Source organism: Xenopus tropicalis, chromosome 2, assembly GCF_000004195.4.
Source record: "Xenopus tropicalis strain Nigerian chromosome 2, UCB_Xtro_10.0, whole genome shotgun sequence".
In the NCBI taxonomy this organism is placed as follows: domain Eukaryota; kingdom Metazoa; phylum Chordata; class Amphibia; order Anura; family Pipidae; genus Xenopus; species Xenopus tropicalis.
In genome coordinates, this window is record NC_030678.2 from 121,410,736 (window position 1) to 121,424,030 (window position 13,295).

The window sequence follows — 13,295 nt, forward strand, 5'->3', positions numbered from 1 at the left end:
CAAATAAAGAAGCATATATGCTTGGAGCTGGTGTGGTTCTGATCAATAATCAGGAGGGGCTGCTGATAACAAGAAAACATGAGAAAATGTTTATATATTTTCTAAAAAAAAGTGTGCCTTGTAGAGGCGCCCAAAGCCTTGACTGTGGCGTGGCGGCGGGGGGTCAATCACAGTATAATTTGCGGGTGGGGGACAGGTATTTGGTGCCCTAGATAGTCTTGAAACTATGACTGAGTGTTGGCAGGCCCTGGCCAAACTTTGGGTCTCAAAGTATGGCTTGACCCAAAAAATTCTGGAAACCACTACTGTAGATCTCTGGTTTCTCTTTGGCTATATGTGGTCTTTATGCTAAATAATAGCCGTTTCATGGTCTCCTCAACCAGCCCATACTCCTACTGCATCTGGGACAGAGTTCTAACAACCTGGAATATTTTGCAGGAGACCTGAAATGGAGGACTTTCTACTCTTCCCCATTACTTACAGCAGAGGATGTAGCTAGAGAAAACTATTTCCTGAGTGGATTTTCAGATCAGTATTTATACCAATTGTACCAATATACAGCAAACCTTACATCCTGGGCAGTGACAGGGAATTCAGTCTGTATCAGCTATATCAGTTCATTAAATACAATGAGGTTTGTATAAGTCACAAAAGAGAAGGGGGTTTGGGTTTCTCCATTATGTATTTTTCCTAGTAATATTTTTTCAATATCTTGAATAGAAAAAAAAATCCTGTGGTTCATGCAATAAAAAAAGTAAATACTAAATTGTGTTGGAATCCCTTATAGGTCCATATTTACTAATATGTGATTTGCTATAGTCAGCCTTGCAATAAGGTCTTAAGTATCTTAAAAGAAAAAAAAAAAAGAAAAAGGCAAAATAAGATATCACGTTAATTAGGAGCTATTGGGTCTACTGGGAGGGCCACGAAGATAAGGAGAGCATCTGAAGGGCTGGACAATGGGCTGATGTTGGCCAGCCTGCCTAACAGTAATATCACACAGTGCTTTCACCTCCATAGTGTTCTTACCAGCAAATAGAACTGCTCTGCCAAGTGCTGTTTGGGCATTGGGAGACACTTGGCTACAGAATGGACTCCACGACCGCAGGGAGAGAATGGCAATCAATGATTGAACATGGATTCATTGCTTGTGCATTTCATTTATTGCATCTTGGTAAAATCCCGCCCTTCCTGGTTTAGCCGGTGCATTTATAGTGCAGTGGGGCAGTGTACTAATTAAAAGAAGTTCTAAAGCACAAAAAAAGAATATATATATTTATAAAAAATAAAAAGGCACAACATCCATGTCAAAAAAGTCCGGAGAACAATCGGATGCAAAGTTTGTACATTAAAAAAAAAAATTTCATTTTCCAAAGATGCCTGTGCACTGATAGTGAGGAACTGCATGGCGTCAGTTAATTCTGTGGTTCTGGCCATATGGGAAAGCTGTGGCTGTATAAAGGGAGAGGAGTTTTAGTAAATACAGGTTAGAGCTAGCGGTGTTTCTTGCTTCCAAACTGAGCTGATTAAAGTGCTTTGTAGGCCAGTAAACCTTCATGGAAACAACTCTATAGCAGGACAATTGAAGGGAAAGCTTTATAATTTAAACACTTGAAAAACATTGACCTTTTGTTCCAATGATACACGGACAAGTTAAACTGCAAGTGGGAGTTAGAAACAGGACAGGGATACAAGTAGAATCATTGGCCACTAGACTAGAGACAAGATTTTTGTTAGTGTTGGCACATGTTCAATTCAGAGTTTATAGTATAGAGAAGGCCTGGCTCACAGAATGGTTTTAAAAAGTTTAAAAATGTGTTTGCCCATACGATGCTACAAAAAGAAAGGCATTGTTGGGCAGGATCCTTGGGTTTCTGTGAAACAACAGCTGCCGGCCTCACAAAAATTCAGCAAGAGCTGGGGCTGGTGTCGGATTCCCGCTGGCAAAGCAGCCGGCCCATTTAGTGTCAGGAATGTTCAGTACATGTGGGACTCCTTGCGGCTCAAAAGGTGTGAGCGACTGGCAGAATCCGTAGCACTTCGAATAACTTCCATCCACCTGCACAACATGCAGAACAGTTGCATTATTTTAATACACAGGACAAAATGCTTTGGTTTTAACATATATTTCTTTATACCCCTTTCCTTAGCACTGTGGGCATGTTTTGTCCTTTTTATAACACTGCCCTCAATCTAATGCCATCTTCACTTATAAAGCCACCATTAACCTTGTCTCCAACCTGGTGCTATAAAGAGGGCATAGTGTAGTGCCAGGGTGCTGCCACAACTTCAAGACTATAACAATATTATATTATAGCTGTAATTCTCTTTAATAAATAACCTACAACAATCAGATGTTAAATTAGGGTATAATACAGTCATCTTCAACATTTAACCATAAAAGTACAGCTGTCAGCATCCAAATACATGAGGGGTTGCTGATGAATGCTGAGGGCTAAATAACAGCCAATGAAAACATTCCTAATATTAGAATTCACCTTGGTGCACAATGACCTGTATGAGTGATGTTAGACAAAAAACATGAGGCAGTGGTCTAAATCAGGGATCCCCAACCCAGCGGTTCATGAGCAACCTGTTGCTCAGCACCCTTTGATTTGCTCCCAGTGGCCTCAAAGTGGGTGCCCATTTTTAAATTTCTGGCTTGGAGGCAAGTTTTGGAAGCACAGAGACACAGTTTCACCCCAAGCAGAGCCTTCTGCAGGCCACATGGGGCTACCAAATAGCCAATCACAGTATTTATTTGGCATCCCCAAACAACTTTTTCACGGTTGTATGGCTCACATCTGAGTGTGGCTCACAAGTAAAGAAGGTTGGGGATACCTGGTCTAAATAAATGCTACCCTAATCTTGTCCCCTCTTCTCTTTGATACCAAGAAAAATGCTGTGCAATATTGTTTCCCTTTCTTGTCCAATCCACATCAGTACATAACCTCAATACCACATGTTCCTAGCGAATGACCACGCAGTAAGCCTCTTACCTATCAAAAGTATATTCATTCTCTGCTCTGAAGTAATAGACGTGTGATTTGAAGTGAAGTTTAAAGACATAATCCTTGTGAATATTCTCTGATTCAGAGGGAATGGTAAGGGAGTATCCCAGCAAAGGGAGACTGGCCAACGGGTGACTGTCCTGTGGGGGAAATACAAACATGTTCGCATTCTGCAAGCTGATCCAAGAGCATAAAACAGTGAAGAAACCATTCAGTTATATGTATAAAGTGCTAAAACTAAAATTGTGAGAGTTTATGTTACCAGCTACAATCTAAAGCTTGCCAGTACGGGTTAGGTACGTCCAATGTAGGGAATGTAACGTTCAGATAAAGACCACTTATTAAGCTTGTGCACACTATCTGAAGGCCAGTGGCACATGGGACACTTCTCACTATGCTGACTGGTATCAGTACCAGAACTGCCACCCTGTGGCCCAAAAATGCCCTAGTCAGGCAATATGAGTTGGCAGAAGGTTATAATGTTCCTTGGTTGCTCCAGAGATCTGATCAGCCAAAAAGAGATTGTATTTTTTAGGTTTTTCTTAAATATAAAGCACACATAAATATGATTTGAATGCAGAATAAAAGAGAATTGAATAAATAGGTACCGGGATTCAGTTTAGTTATTCCCTTTAATTCTTTCCTTAGCAATGCACTTAATGATTCAGGGGGGCTACAATTACCTGGTGGGACTTGTAGAAAAAGAGGCAGAAGTTAGTGAACACCACCCAAAGTTTCTGCCAGCCGTTGCTGTTTTTGAACTTGCGCAGGAGGTTGCCAGAGAACTGATTCTGCGAGTGAGAGAAAGAGACAGAGTGAGAGGCACAGAGTCGGTTCCAGCGCAGTTTGGCTGGGACATAACAGGAAAGCTGCGACTCTAGCACAGAGCCAGCTAATTATACAGTAGAGCAGCGAGCTGGGTGCATAATGTACTCTAGCAGTCTGGCTGGCCTACTTAACCAGCACTCTATGATGACGCTAATCCTAGTCTTTAGAAATAAGTTGGCAAGTAAGATGTGTATTACCTTGGCAATGTAGAGCATTTTCACTTGACATTTAGAGGAAAACAAAACAAACAAAATAAGAATCATTAAAGTGACAGTGACAATCTGTGTCCTTGCATTCTCCCTTGCCCTTTGTTACTGCCCCCCTGGTGGCCCAAGGCTACACTTAGGGGTGATCCAGCGCATTAGAAACAAAGTATAGGGTATATTATCTGGAATGCTTGGAACTTGGAATTTCTTAATAAGGGATCTTTCTGTAATTTGGATCTTCATACTTTAAGCTTTATGGATAACTAGTGTCATAAAGGATCCCATTCCTTTATTACTATCACTTCTAAAGGGCATTTTACTCAAAGTTCCACAACATAGTTGTGTGCCATCACACGTATACATTTAATAGCATGTTCTATTGTGGTACTGTATTTCTCTGCTAACAGAGTTCAAACATTAATGAAAGACGAGAAACAATAGGTTCTTGCCTTTAAATGGACTCATTTCCCCTGCATCCACCATTTTATCAAAATGTTTCCCTGATTGATTTATAAAAGGCTGCTGCCATCTAGTGACAAGTGACTACTGTTGTTCTACTGTCCAATATCTTATTTAGATAAGGTTTTTATTCAAGCACAAATAAACATAAATCATTAAGCAGCAAGAGGATGGGAAAATTCTGAGCAAATTAATATCAGTTTGGTAAAGAAACATGCTAAGCAGGTAGAGAGAAGCAAATCCCCTCCAATACACATCTACCCGTAGCTGCACGGGTGTGTAGCTACATGGAGTGGAGATCAGCCCAAAAATGCAAAAGCTGGAATTTCTGGGTCAATCTCCACTTCTGCTCTGCGTAGCTGCACACAGGCGAAAAATGTGATTGGTAGTGCAGCTAGGGGGAGATGCTGATTAATGTGGATCCGCGTCTCTGTGTCCGAGTAAAAACCGCAGGCAGAGAGAAGCAGAGACAATTTTCTGTGTGACCATGCCCTAAAGGCATGGGTGAAAGGGTATTATATGGGAGGGAATAGGATCAAGAGAACAGGTGGTAGGATGGGCGTTAGAGAAAAGATGTATATACTGCCCTATAAATGGTTATTTTTAAATTGATGCAGTTGAGTTCTCGAAGGACTTTAAGGTTTCAGGGTGGGTGCAGAAGCCTAAGCTTTGATTTCATCTGAGAAGCTGCCATTTCTGTGCGAATTGTGTATTGTAAACAATAAGCGTATCATTGGTTCAATGATAAACAGAACCAATATATTGTGTATGCAGAGGAAATTGTTCATGTATGGCAGGTTATGTACCTCCACGGCAAAGCTGAAATCAATCATGGATACACTAGTGTTTCTGTGCCAGCAAACGTGGACAGTGGTGTTCCCACGGTGCGGTGATTGCCTTTCCAAAGAGGTGCGGGATGCACTCAAATCATCCTCTGACTCCTGGTCTGTAGGGCCTTCCTCTGGCGTCTCTGTGACACATAATCAATGCGCAGGTTCAGTGATGGCAGTGCAGTTCTCACCAAAAATACTTTTATTTTGTACAGAAGCAGCACACACCTTCCCTAGTGGTTATCGTTATTCTTACAATAGGTTTGAAAACAATTTACTCCAATGAAATGTAAGGGGAAGGGATTTCCATCCAGCTGTTGGGAAATACGTTTGTTCCATTTCAGTAAGTTTGGGGGTCACTGGAATGTATGTACACATTAGTGATGTGCTAGTTGACCTGCAAACTGCAGGTTTACCCTTAGGTGAGGCAGGTTAGAGTTATGACAGGTGAGACTGGGGAAGTACACTCACTCCTGAAGTTTCCCTAACTTGGAAGCTAAGGCGAGCGTAGAAATAGTGTACAGAGAGGAATGGGTTGGGTGTGGGGCCTACAATGGCAACAATTTGTGGGTTCAAATTTTGCAGGTTAGGGTCAGGTGCAGGTTGAGTTTATTCTGAGCCTTACATCACTAATACAAATATATCTGTGGTGTGTATAATCGGGGCAGGCATTTATAAATGTTAATGATCTTTTTTTTTAAGTATCAATAATTTCATGCCAACAGGCCCTCTAACCTGTAGCCCTTGCAGCCATATCTGATCCACACATTTACTTACTACCATCAGGAGGGCTACTAGCCAAGAGCTCAGGTACAGGGCCGCTGCTTTTCTCAGCCAGATCGATGGCCATCTGAATATCCTCACTCCACTTTTCCATTTCAGGACGAGCACTATGGAAAAACATAATGGACAGATTTAAAAAGCTGTGTAATAAGCAGCTTGAAAAAAAGCCACATTAAAACCATTATACATATATATATTTCAGATCTGGTATCCTACTGTGCGGTATCCAGGAAAGTCATCATACCAGGTCTATGTTCTGGTTTAATCAGCACTAACAATTAGTGATGAGCAAATCTGTGTCGTTTCGCTTTACCCTAAAATTCGCAAAACTGCAAGAAAAATTGCGAAACGCATTCGTCATGCAATTTTACCCGACCGTGCCCTTTTTTGACGTGCAGCGAAAATTTTTTACACACAACAAATTTTTCTGCTGCAAATTTTCATGGAAGTTTCGCAAAACAATTCGCCAGTGGCGAAATGCGGAAATTCACTCATCACTACTAACAATGGTCATGGTCAGGATCATCTGGCACCTCTTCCTTCTAAATACACTGTAATAAAGAAAATACAGAGCAGAAATTTACCTGGCTGCAACAATGATAGCCTGATTCTGACTCCGTAAGGTAAGGCAGTGAGGTACTCCCCATTCATCTTCACTTTCTTCTATCTGAAAGACAGAGGGACAAACACACAGAAACTTCAATAACAGGTAATGTATATAGTGGGTGGAAAAGGCATTGTTTAGAGGCTTAAACACTAGCATAAAACTCATATGTGAGGTTAGATTGTGCGCAAGCTATTTTCTTGTAAAAATGGTAATTCCCATTTATCATCATGGGCTCCAGGCTAGAAGGGGCACACTGTACGTTGACATCATGGAACAACATTATAGGAGATATACAACAGTATATTAGCAACATTTTCTTACTGGAATATGCTACTGCTTTTAAAAGATCTTGACTCCCCTGCCTAAAGCCTAACCCAGTATCAAGTGAAAGCAGAACTTAGAAGCTGCTTTACTCAGTAAATTGGTAAATAGTCAAAGTGGCGAATAAAAATCAGATCTCATGACTTTATAATTTATTGCAAAGATTTCATAGGGTATGGTCAGGAATTATCCCTGTAAATAGACAACAATGTAATGGTATTTTCTTTACTAATGTAACAGGTTCTGGTAAGCAAGTGAGCCTAAAAGTAAGATATCAAATAATAACAGCAACACTTTGTAATAAATTGAAATAAAAATGTAAAAAATCTACAAATCCAGGCCTGTGCGCAGAGCCATTCTCCTTAGATGATGTTTGCCAGTTTGCTAGCACTAGGGGATGATGTGATACTGTAAATATATTGATCATGTCCTGCCTGAGGTATGTAATAAGGGCTCCATTTTTGTATGATCACAAAGAAGCAGGACATTTTGAGTGCAAACACCATATATTTGAGTAAGTGATTCATCTTTATTCAGTCTGTAACTGCTAATCCAGATGGCTCAGGCATATGCTTGGAACCAATAGGATCCATGGTAATGATATGATTATATCATTTGTGGATACTTCAGGCATGTTCCTCGTGTTTTCTTTATGGTACAATACATACACTACCCACTAAGGCTGCACCTCAAGTGCAATGGGTCCTATACGAGAGCATTTTAGGGAAATAATTCACACAGCTGTTATACAGAATGGGGAAGCACAGTGTGGCTGTTTATCCCTTTAAACAGTTGTGTCTCCTTCCTGAATTTAATGCATATAACACATGACATGCTCCAAGATAAATACCAATACAGTGAAATGCTGCTCTCTCCCTTCCTCTTTCCTTTACTTTCAGTGTATGGCCTTAGGAATTAAATTACATATGCAATATAGTGATTGTCTGCTGATTCATATTCTGCTGTTGTGTCACTCCCCTACAGGTACAAGTGATCTGTTATCCCCCATTAACCTGCTATGCAGGCAGCTCTGAAATAGGGCAATGCTATAGTGTGTTACTTAATCGCAAATCTTTATCCCAGAACATTCCAGGTCTCTTTAAAAATATATCACACAAAAAAGCCAATTCTTAATACCCTTAAGCGGTACTGTAAAGGTGTAAAGTCTTTATGCTTAAAGTCTTCAAATGATAAATCCGTTATTGCAAAATAACAGACAGACACTTTATAGTAGTATTAACAAACAAGAGATATACTGTGCATTTATATAGGTTGTATGTGTGTATTTTTATTTATACAGCTATGGGACTTATCCAGAATCCAATTATACAGTAATCCAGAATGCTTGGGACCTGGGGCTTTCTGGATAAGGGGTTTTCTGTCATCTGGATTACCATACATTCCACAGTCTACTAAAAAAAATCATTTAACCATTACATAAACCCAATAATGACTATTATATCATATATTATTTAGGATCAAATACAAAGTACAGTGTTTATTATTACAGAGCAAAAAAGAAAATTATTTTTTAAATTGGAATTATTTGCTCAAAATGGACTTTCCCATAATTCGGAGCTTTCTGGAAAACAGATTTTGAGATAAAAGGTCCCATAATGGTATATCACTATTTATGTACACAGCACTGTAAAGCATTTGTGATGTCAATACTACATAAACTGAGCGCACACTCATTTAAAATTAAACATTACAGTTAGTTCTTATTTTATTCAATAAAAAATAAAGTGGAATAAAAACAGTTACAGAGACGACACTTGAAACTCTCAATACTAACCGTCATATTGAAGAGAGGAAGCTGCCCGTGAACTTTAAACTGATTAGATGACGTCAGCCCTCTGCTTGTGTAAATCATAACATCGTTGAACTAGAAGAAAGAATTATTGCACAAATATATTTATTTACTGGTAAGAGTTGTTTTTATTGACTCAGCACGTGCTACACAAATCTATGACCATGGACATATTTTAGATATTTCAGGGAAACTGTAGCTACCCCATATTTGGTTCTTGTGAGGCAGATTATTTTGCACAGATAAATTCCCTGCATAATGGAGCCCTGCAAACAATACAGTGACAGAGTGGGGGGGGTTTGCAAGGTTGCCAAAGAAGCTGATATACCATACCCACCTTAAGGGCTCTGGCACACGGGGAGATTAGTCGCCCGCGACAAATCTCCCTTGTCACGGGCGACTAATCTCCCCGAGTTGCCATGACCCGCCATCCCACCGGCGAACATGTAAGTCAATGAGCCAATGCCATCATCACCCCCAAGATTTTTAAACCTATTTGATCAATATCTGCCCAACAATTGGCTAGATATTGGCAGGGTAGGCCGATAAGCAGCTGACTTGGATTGAAGTAGCCATATCAGCAGCAAAAATCTGCCTTTGTATGGCCACCTTAACTCAGCTAATTAATGATAAGATTGTTACAAAGCATAATAATCCTAAAAATAACCAAGAAATTAGCTTTTTTATTAAAAGAATAGGCAGAATGTATTTTTAGCAAAGGTTCTATTTTGCTCCTGTTTTTTTTTTTTTTTTTAAAGTGGCAGATACTTTAGATAACTTCAAGGGGTTGGATAGCTTTTTAACAAGTGAGGGAATACAGGGTTATGGGGAAGCAGCTCTTAGTACAAGTTGATGCATTGAACCTGATGAACTTATTTTGCTACTATTTATTCTGCCCCTTTAATGGTAATGTGGAAATTGGTATAAATCAGTAACCCCCAGGAAGTGCTGAAAGCTGTTTGTGCAAACAGCGTCACAGCAAATACTAAAATAAAAAACTATAGTGTGCCAGAAAGAAAATCACCGCACAGTTCTTAAAGAAATTGGGATCTAAATTTTGAAGAAAAATTTAATATTTAAAAGGAAGTAATAAGTTGTGGCTGAAAATGATGTGTGAGTAACTAAGGGAGCCATGCTGACAGATTGCACTAAACATCAAGAGCAGTGCAGCTATAAGGACAATCAGTATACAAGTGCCATATACAGTAACTAACAAGTTTGCTGGGAGACATTGAGTGACCTCAGCCTCTTCCCCTTATAAACAGACTGCAGGCAGCTCACAGTACTTTAGTAACAGGTTAGAATATGTTCATGACTGTACAAAATACCATTATGCTCAGCAGCTGAAAACCTGTGTGATATATTTTGTATAATGATTTTGCTGTCTTATGTGCAGGTTTAACAAGCCTGCCATGACGTGCTTAAAAGTTACATACCAAAAAGAACATCCGCTGCTGTAGTCCTTTCCCAGATAACTTGCTTAAACTCCCAAGCCTGATGAACTCCTGTGTGTAAGAGAAAAAGCAATAAAATTTGAAATCTTATTTACTAAGTAACTGTTACAAGTGGTCAGCTTATTTCTTGCCTACCCGTCCCACTTGCCCGGCCTGCTGATAGCCAAAAAGAAAAGCTCCATCTGAAGGTGACATTTAGCAAACTGTGCAAGTTCATTTTTCTGGTTAAGAGTTTAGCTTACATTTAATCTGCGGGCTGCAATCATAATGCTCATTTAGCAAGCATGTCTGGCATGAGTACAGTACAGCACAAGCCTGCAGAATCACATCACTTTATTCTTTACAATTAACTGTGATACCAACTGTGCTGGGCCAATTTTGATGTCTGTCCTACAGAGCACAATGATATGTGAGGTGCACCTACAGCAAAGCAATATATGGCTGCTGCTATATGCAATGTGCACAAATACTGGAAATATCTATTTAATATAGTGTATAAAACCCTGTTATCTACCTCAATGCAGACTACACTGGACACTGGCAAAATCTTCTACAGGCAAATGACAATAACTGCTATTAATTGCTTCCTATAATCATGAAAATGCAGATGACTGCACTTTGAAGCAATCTCCCATCCAACAGAATATGGGATCAACAGTCATTTCCTGACAAACAGGCAGTGAACAAACAACTTCATGTTGCTTTTACACTCAAGCAAGGCTTTCAGCTCTGCCCAAAAGTAGGCATAAATTCACGTAGTCTGATATAATTAGATTTGGTAACTATTGTCCTCTGTGTAAGTTGCCACACAAGCCACTGGGGGCAAGCTGTCATACAGGGAGACCGTAGCAATTTAAAGCACATGGGCCTAAGCTAACCTTGCACCTCTCTATATTATCTAGTATTTGTATTATCATTATTTTGTTACATGCAAAACCACATACCCGTCCTGGGGTCACCAGATTGTCCATGCCAGTTAAATCTTTTCTGAGCTCCTGTAGCTTCTGAAAATTTTCCATCTTTATCATTGTGCCATGTAGCTGAGCTACCAATTCCGTTATCTCTGCCAAGGCAGCTAACAGAAAGAAAAACACATTATTCAGCTTGGCTGCCAACTGTAAGAATTTTCTGCCAATGGGCAAGAATAAATATATGGTGTCTGGGCACTACTGTATGAGTGCTCTATGAACATAAATAAGGAAACCACAGAGTCTACATAACAGGGGTGACCTTAATAAATGGCTGACAGGATGAAGGCTGCCGATGATGGGGAGGCAAAATTCTACATATTTTAAAAGATGTAATGCATATGTAACCACTATAACCATACACAAAATATAACCGTTACATAAAATATAGTACAAATAAACTTATTTAATACTGTAAACAGAAGACTGGTTCATTTCCCCCTTCCTCTCCTGCACTCTGCACTAGAAGAGGAGAGAATGAATATTTGACTAAAAAAAAAAAGATTGGGACATTTAGCAGGACATTGGGGCAGTTTTGTCCCGCAGTTGAGGCAAAATTGCACTGATGAGTGAATCACAGGCTTAACTTATGGATTTATTGACAGGAGCAGTCTGCCTGCAAGCTAATGAACCAACACACGTGGCAAATGAGTTCATCGGGGGGCTCAGATTTTCAGCAGGGATTCATACTGGCAATCCATAAAGTTGCCAAAACAGTTGCTACTCAAAAACTATGAGGTTGCTTAGTGTGCATAAACAAGCTGTGAAAGCAAAGTCTATATATGTCACAAGCTGGGGTGGAGACAGGAAATCAGAGGGACTTTATTTGCATGGGTGCATACGAAGATGTGTACAACAGTTATATTCAGTTAGGTAAAAGATTGAACCAAAAACAACAAAAAATACAAGTGATAGAAAGATAAAAAAAAAATTATATCAGACTGACAAAAAATACTGCAGGAGCAATTTACACAACAGTCAGATCTCACACGCATTTGTGACATAGAAGCAAACGTTCATCTGCACAGGTCAACAAACAGGATGTTCCATGATCTCACCTCGAGAGTCCCTGAAGTCCACATGATTTGGGGGGTAGTGTTTACAGAGTCTTTCCATGATCTGCTTGTAGTGCATAAGCCTGTGTAACGGCTGAAGGAAGAAGGTGTTGAGAGGTAAATAGCACACCTTTTCTTGCTCAAACTCACGGCACAGGCTTTCCAGCTTGCGGGAGCCTTTAATGGCCTTTTCCAGTTCTATCAGAGCTTCATAGTGTTTCTGTAGATGAGTTGTGAGTTGCTGAAAAAAAAATGAGTTCATGTAAACATTTGTCTAATATTTATTTTAGCCACTTAAACAAAAAGGCTCCTGTGAGGCTGCACTTTCCCTCCCCAAACTCTCCAGAAACAGTTTTTCTTTTTTTTTTTTTTTTTTTACATAATATAAGAAAGCGCAATTCTAAGCAACATTCTGATATACATTAAACATTTTTAGTGGTTTTAAAGTTATTTGTAAATGTAAGCAATATTTGTCTGTTCCATACTGTTGCCTAGTTCTGACTCTTAAAACAGTGGAGCAGATTTTCATTCTCTCCCCGATCTGTAATCAGATGGCTTCTGCTATATTGTTCAAGAGTCAGCAGTGCAGAGTATAACTAGCCAGCTATACATACATTTAAACCATTGGACACATAAGAAAATTGTTTTCAGTTATAAAACTGACATGCTGACCCAGCTCAAGATCACTAAACTTTATATTTTCTTATTATTATTCTTAAAGCTGTATAATTCACCAAAAATAATGTATTACATCCATCAAATAAACATCTAAAACATTTCTGTCCTACAGCAGGGGGCAGATTGTCATTGATTAACATTAATTCATACGGTTAGCTCAGATATACAGGAATACGATGCCTAAAAACTACTAAAGTGTGATTAAAAAGAAATGTTAAAATGTCATTAGCATGGGTTCATGCTGGGCTAGTATTTATCAGTTACAAGCAATTGTCCTATTACAGA

General features: G+C 39.4%; 1 protein-coding gene across 3 annotated transcripts in view; it reads right to left on the minus strand.

Moving 5' to 3' along the window:
• Positions 1-1,140: 1,140 nt before the first annotated feature.
• The window catches only part of farp1 (FERM, ARH/RhoGEF and pleckstrin domain protein 1), a 109,502-nt gene continuing 97,347 nt past the window's right edge, over positions 1,141-13,295 (minus strand). For all 3 annotated transcript variants that reach the window (XM_031897060.1, XM_012957718.3, XM_002935645.5), the window contains exons 18-27: positions 12,336-12,573; positions 11,254-11,384; positions 10,292-10,360; positions 8,841-8,930; positions 6,702-6,784; positions 6,112-6,224; positions 5,311-5,474; positions 3,695-3,802; positions 3,000-3,151; positions 1,141-2,059 (exon numbers count right to left, since the gene is read on the minus strand). In XM_031897060.1, coding sequence (XP_031752920.1) covers positions 1,978-2,059; positions 3,000-3,151; positions 3,695-3,802; positions 5,311-5,474; positions 6,112-6,224; positions 6,702-6,784; positions 8,841-8,930; positions 10,292-10,360; positions 11,254-11,384; positions 12,336-12,573 — 1,230 coding nt within the window. In that variant the 3' untranslated portion in view covers positions 1,141-1,977. The remainder of the gene's footprint in view (positions 2,060-2,999; positions 3,152-3,694; positions 3,803-5,310; positions 5,475-6,111; positions 6,225-6,701; positions 6,785-8,840; positions 8,931-10,291; positions 10,361-11,253; positions 11,385-12,335; positions 12,574-13,295) is intronic.